This window comes from Acomys russatus, chromosome 24 (assembly GCF_903995435.1).
Source record: "Acomys russatus chromosome 24, mAcoRus1.1, whole genome shotgun sequence".
NCBI classification, from domain to species: Eukaryota; Metazoa; Chordata; class Mammalia; order Rodentia; family Muridae; genus Acomys; species Acomys russatus.
This window is the reverse complement of record NC_067160.1, coordinates 54062537-54068620: the sequence shown is the minus strand read 5'-3', so window position 1 is coordinate 54068620 and position 6084 is coordinate 54062537. Positions and strand designations below refer to the sequence as shown.

At 49.3% G+C, this 6084-nt stretch overlaps 1 protein-coding gene across 1 annotated transcript in view; it reads left to right on the top strand.

The window, feature by feature from the left end:
- Positions 1 to 435: 435 nt before the first annotated feature.
- The window catches only part of Med27 (mediator complex subunit 27), a 185718-nt gene continuing 180069 nt past the window's right edge, over positions 436 to 6084 (top strand). Inside the window, exons 1-2 of the mRNA XM_051166136.1 lie at positions 436 to 681; positions 3236 to 3380. Of these exons, the coding sequence (XP_051022093.1) occupies positions 479 to 681; positions 3236 to 3380 (348 nt within the window). The 5' untranslated portion in view covers positions 436 to 478. The remainder of the gene's footprint in view (positions 682 to 3235; positions 3381 to 6084) is intronic.

The window sequence follows — 6084 nt, the reverse complement described above, 5'->3', positions numbered from 1 at the left end:
CCTGAATCAGTTCTTCAGGCTGCCAAGCGGAAGTTTCCCAATATCACTTCGTCTTCGTTTATGTGTTGACGGTTTACTTTAGGTAAGCGAGTTCTTCCCCTTCACTTATGACTATGGACTCATTTTATTCGTGTACTCTGGGGACTTTTGTTGTTCTGAGAAATTCTTTCCTGTGTGACTGTCCATATTTTTGAGATACGCAGCGAACTTTTATATTTCGTTGTCATTCACGGTCAAGCAAAAGGCGAGGGCAACCGGACTTCCCCAGATGGATACCACGCCTCCTGTCCAGCCCTCTTTAGTATTTAGTCAGACTGGCGCTGTTTTGCAAGGTGTATTCTGGAGCTCCCTCGAGAGCCGGCCACGCCGCAAACTACAAATCCCAATGCCACCTACGATGACGCCATCAGAAAGCGCCGCTCGCCGCTCGCCGCTCCGACTGTGCGGGCTCCCGAAAGCCGGCTGTGGCGGCTGCAACATGGCGGACGTGCTGAACGTCGGGGTGAACCTGGAGGCCTTTTCTCAGGCCATCAGTGCCATCCAGGCGCTGCGCTCCAGCGTGAGCAGGGTGTTCGACTGCCTTAAGGATGGCATGCGCAACAAGGAGACGCTGGAGGGCCGCGAGAAGGCCTTCATCGCGCACTTCCAGGACAACCTGCATTCTGTCAACCGGGACCTCAAGTAGGTACTGGCTGAAAGCGTCGGGGTCGAGGACCCTCCTGACACCTATCCCGCCGGGATCCCGCGCCAGTCTTTCCAGTCACGGGCTGCTCTCCTCTGTCCTCAGTCCGCTGTCACTTTCGCTCGTCCCCTCCTGTCAGTCCCCTAGGGACACCCGGTCCCCGTCCCGTTACCGAGTGTTCGTTCTGTTGGCCGGTTCGTCCTAGCTGACTTCTGTGATCCTCGGTCCCGTCGTAGTGTTCGTATGCTGATGAGGAAACTAGCTGTTCTAAGAACTTCCGTTTCGCCCATCTTAGCAGCTTCCTTACCTTGGGCGCCGTCACATCTGGCCAGACGACCCATTAACTCTGTCCCAGGCCCAGTTGCGTCCCCCTCGAACTGATGAGGTCCAATTCCCGTCCTCACAGCCCGGAATTCATCAGATCCGCCTCACCTCACTCTCAAACACTGCCTTTTGCCTTCCCGTTTCCCTTTGGAACCCACCTGTTCAACCCTGCACTTCACCCTCACTCCATTTGTTCAGCTTTTTCTCAACAGAGACCTAATCTCACATTTGTTAGCTAGGCTAATTCCTCATGCTGATCTTCCAACGTTGTTGTTGTTTCTTTTTCTTTTTTTCTTTTTCTTTTTAAGAGAAAGGATTTATGTAGGTTCACAGTTTCAGAGGACTCAACTCAGTTCACTACAATGAGAAAGGCATATACATGCAGTTTGACCCCTAATAATTCTTAATATGTGGTCCCGGGGATTACGTATTTCCCTTTTGTTCTTACAAGAACCTTTCTTTTACTTCATTACTGTGTTAAGAAGTAGCTGAGAGGACGTTTGTCAGATGCCTGGTACATAGAAGGCACTTTGTTTGTTTGTGTTTTGAGACAGGGTTTCTCTGCCTAACATCCTCGTCTGTCCTGGAACTCCGTTTGTAGACCAGGACGACCTCAAACTCAGAGATGCCCCTGTCTATGCCTCACCAGTGCTGGGATTAAAGGCGTGCACCACCACACCCAGCTTAGTAGGGCTTCTTGTTTGCCTGAATTTGTATTCTCTTCCTGTCTTAGAAGGTTAGACTTTAAGGACCTTGGCCTTTTATTTCTGAAATTGACCTTAACAGGAGTAGCATTTGGTGAGCTAGTCACTGAACAGGTTAGGGTATCCCGCCCCCCCCATCAGTTTAGTCTAGTAGGGTGGGGGAGAAAGTGGTAGTGAAATACTGTGTACCTTTCCTTTTCCAGATTCCACTGCCCTCCTTAAATTACACATGTATACATTTTTAGTTGCAGTGTCAGCTTGGGGGGGACATGCAGCCCCCCAACTTCCACTGATCCCATCCCACCCCCTACCAGCTTCTCCCCCCCCCCCCAAGACATAGTTTTTCTGTGTATTGATCGCAGTCCGAGAATTCTCTTTGTAGACCAGGCTGGCCTCAAACTCACAGCGATCCGCTTGCCTCTGCTTCCCGAGTGCTGGCATTAAGCGTGTATGCCACCACGCCTGGCTCCTCTTCTCTGGCTTTCTAGTAGGCTGTGATAGCGCTTTTTTACTGTAGAAACCTCAGCAATGCTGATACTACGTTAACTTATTAAATGCCAAGAAGAAGGTGGCTGAGGATGCTAGGCTGAATGCATCATGGGAGTGGTTCATAGAGTCTTGTTGGCAGCTGGGGTCTGGCTCCTCAGATTCTGCTCCTGGAGTGTGTGGTTTCACTGTTGGCTTGCTTCCCCAAGCTTCTCCCTGGTTTTCCTGCTAGACTGAAGTGTGTTTGTTTGACACAGCCCCCTCCATGGTGTCTCCCCATCCCATTTGTTTATTTTATCTCTTTGTTTTGCTAAAGCGTTGCCATCTGTGAAGCATTGTGCACAAACCTATCCCAATGTGAAATGATAAATAATCAGGATTTATTCAGGTACTTGCTGCTCTGCCAAGTGGAGTGATCTGCGCGTGGGTCTGAAAATCCTGGATGAGAGGCAGTGTTACAGCACACTGCAAGATCCCAGAACATCTCCTCCCGCTGTGGACGAATCGGAGTTATTCAATCCTAAATTTTAGGAAACTTACCACTTCTTTGTGCCCTTAGGTTAGTTTTCCCTCTGGCGTGGTAGGAGACAGCCATATTTGTTTTGTTCATCTCCCTGTGTAGCCCTGGTTGGCATGAAATTTCCTATTAGACCTCAAATTCACAGTGGTCCACCTGCATCTGCCTCCCCAGAGCAGGGGTTAAAGGTGTGGGCCACCATGCCTGGTTTTGACAGGAGTGTTTGAGATTAGAACTCAGGCATTCTCTTCTTTGCCCCAAGTCTTTGGTTTCTTGAGACAGGGTTTCTCTGTGTAGCCTTGGCTGTCCTGGACTCGCATTGTAGACCAGGCTGGCCTCAAACTCACGGGGATCCACCTGCCTCTGCCGCCCGAGTGCTGGGATTAAAGGCGTGCACCACTACCGCCCGCTGTTTGAACCTCTTAAGAGACATCGGATAGCATCAGAAGCCTTGAGCAATGTGCTTGGCCCTGATGGACTGACGTGGACTCTGGTTTATACAGCTTCTCTCTTTGCTTTTAGTGAGCTGGAACGTCTGAGCAACCTGGTAGGCAAGCCGTCCGAGAACCACCCTCTTCACAACAGCGGACTGTTGAGCCTGGATCCCGTGCAGGACAAAACTCCACTCTACAGCCAACTTCTGCAGGCGTACAAATGGTCCAACAAGGTAAGGGGTGTCACAGATGGAGCTGATGGAGCAAAGTCCAGTGTTTTTCCCGGAAACGCAGAGAATGAGAGCAAGCTTTCTTTTCCGTCCGCATGGGCCGTAGAGCTGGAATTTTAGGGTTGGCTGTAAGTGGTATGAAATACTAGATCAGGTATACTTACCCTGGAGATTGCATGCAGGGTGGTGTGGTGTGTGCAGTTTTGCCTGAGAAAGCTGCATCTGTTTTAGCTTCCCTTAGCTTCCCAGGAGGTCCTGACTCCTGCAGGTTTAAAGATAGGGATGGAAAGGCTTGGCCACACATACTGTTTATGGCCTTGTGCTGTACTTTCTCTGTCATGGTGGAAGAATAACTGGAAAGTTCTATGGATTAGATTATGCTCCAATTTCTCCTAAGCCCACATGCTACAGAGTGTGACTTTCGTGGCATCGTAGAGTGGGCGAGTCCAAGGCGTGGTCCTCAGGAAAGCTGGAAAAGGAGAGCTGAGCAATAGTGTAAAACAACAGGAACCATTGGGCATACAGACCTGGAAGCAGTTTGTTTACCTGTCAGTTCCTTTCGTCTGTGTGTTGTGTGTTGTGTGTTTTCCTGCTGGGGGGGGGGGGAACTGGCATGTACTTTAGGAATAGCTCTAGAAGCCTTTCTCAGTGGCTCCTGAGGCTTGCTTTTCATTGTGTGCTGCCATGCTCCTCCAGACTGTTCACCCTCTCCCTCTCGTCCTCTCCTTCTTTGGGCTTGGTGACAGATGAGACTTGATAGTTTTTCTGGTGTGTGATTTTTTTTTTTCCTTTGCATATGTGTGGTGGGCTTATTTTAGTGTTCAGAAAGATGGTCGTCCCTGGGGACCAAAAGGGCTTGGATCTGAATAAATTGATTTGGCCTTCAGGACCTTTTCCCCAAAACTCTGTGGTGCCAGGTGTAAAAACCCACCCTGGAGCTAAAGATGGCTAATACAGTGGTCAGGGAGAGCCCTGGTTCACAGCTGAGCTCATGAGGGTCAGTGTGTGCATGCTGTGTCTGTCAGCCAGGCGCTTCTCGGGCTTGTTCGCTCTTGTCGCTCTGAGACTGTCCTGGTGGAAGGAGGCAGAGTCTCACAGCTGTAGACTCTTTTGCCGAGAGTGCTCCCATGACTGTCAGCCCCGGTGTGGCAGGTGACCTGGGAGAAGGCTAACGGGATCCATACGTGGAAGTCTCAGGGTGCCTCACTGGAGTGATTCTCCTTGGTGTTGGAGAAAGCCATTTCCTAGAAGAAGACTGTATTAGTCTGTTTTGCTACTGTAATGAAGTGCCCGAGGGAGACCAGCTTTATAAAGAAGAGAGGTTTATTTAGGACTTGGTTTTGGAGATGCCAGGTCCAGGTGCTGCACTGGCTTGATACTGTGAGAACTTCATGGTAGGCAGTATCGTAGCAGTGGGTGAGCATGCGCGAGGGACAGATCTCATTGTCAGACAGAGAGGCCCATGTCCCCCAGTCACTTCTGAGGACATGCCCCCAGTTGACCAAAGGATCTCTTATTAGGTTCCACCTCTTAACAGATCATCATCATGCTGAGGACAAAACCTCTAACCAACGAAGCATGGTGGGAGGTAGCAACTCCGGCTTATACGTGCCCAACTAGAGCAGAAGGCGCCAGGCGGAAAACAGTGGCAGGTGCCTGCTGTAGTTGCTGAGGCAATGGCCCCCAGCTTTCTAGACTGCCCTGTGGAAGTTTCCTGGTTTTCCTGAGGGTGTGCCTGGCGAGTGGGTGGGAGCTGGTCAGCAGATGCATGGCTGGACTCGGTTTGGACTAGACTCCCAGAGCATCCTGTGTTTGGATGAGGAAGTCCTGTTGCTGTGTCACGTGGGTAAAGAAGCCTGAGTAGTAGGCTGGTGACAGAGACTGTTAAGGGAAGTGACTGGCCTTACATTGAAGTGATGGGAATTCACAGTTGAACAAAGCCATTCTCCTAATGTAAGGAAATCGGTTGGTTGCCTTGGAACAAACAATCCTGGCTCTTGCCTTTGTCCCAAGGATGGAAAGAAATTGTATTAAGGAAGATAAGTATGTGTGTGGAACTCTTACCTCAGAGATGCTACAGGCTGAAATACTCATGGAAGTTTGTCATAGAAAAATTATATCTGTGTGTTGGGGAGCTGCGGAGGTTTTAGGCTTGCCCCTGACATGAGATGATGTGCTTCCAAAGCCACAGTGTTCTGTCACCAGTCCCCAGTGTCACTAGCAGAAGAATTCAGCCTGTATTAGAGCCAAGCAAATTGAACCCAGTGAACTGACCTTTTTAGAGATCCTAGCTGGACCACAGTTTGAGCGTTCATTTCATTTGTTTTGTTTTGTTTTCTGAAACTTGATGGCCCAGTTTTGCTTAAGTTTTCAACTTTAGAAAACATTTCTCCCCTTTAATCACATCATGTGACAGTTTGTTCATACTTTTTTTTTTTTTAACCCATTCAGTTTGCATGCATTTCCATGGTTTACCAAAAGGCAGGTAAGACAAATCCGCGGTATGTGGGTCTTCAAACATTTGCTCTTTCCAGGGTAGACATTACTAATCAGCTGTTTGCTCTTTCTAGGGTAGACATTACTAATCAGCTGTTGCACTCTTCCCTGGTAAGGCTGTTTATGGATTGGCTCAGAATCATACAGATGTTCTGTAGCTAGGCAGCTACTGCCAGGCACTTCAGAGCACAGTGCAGGAGACCTTACTTCT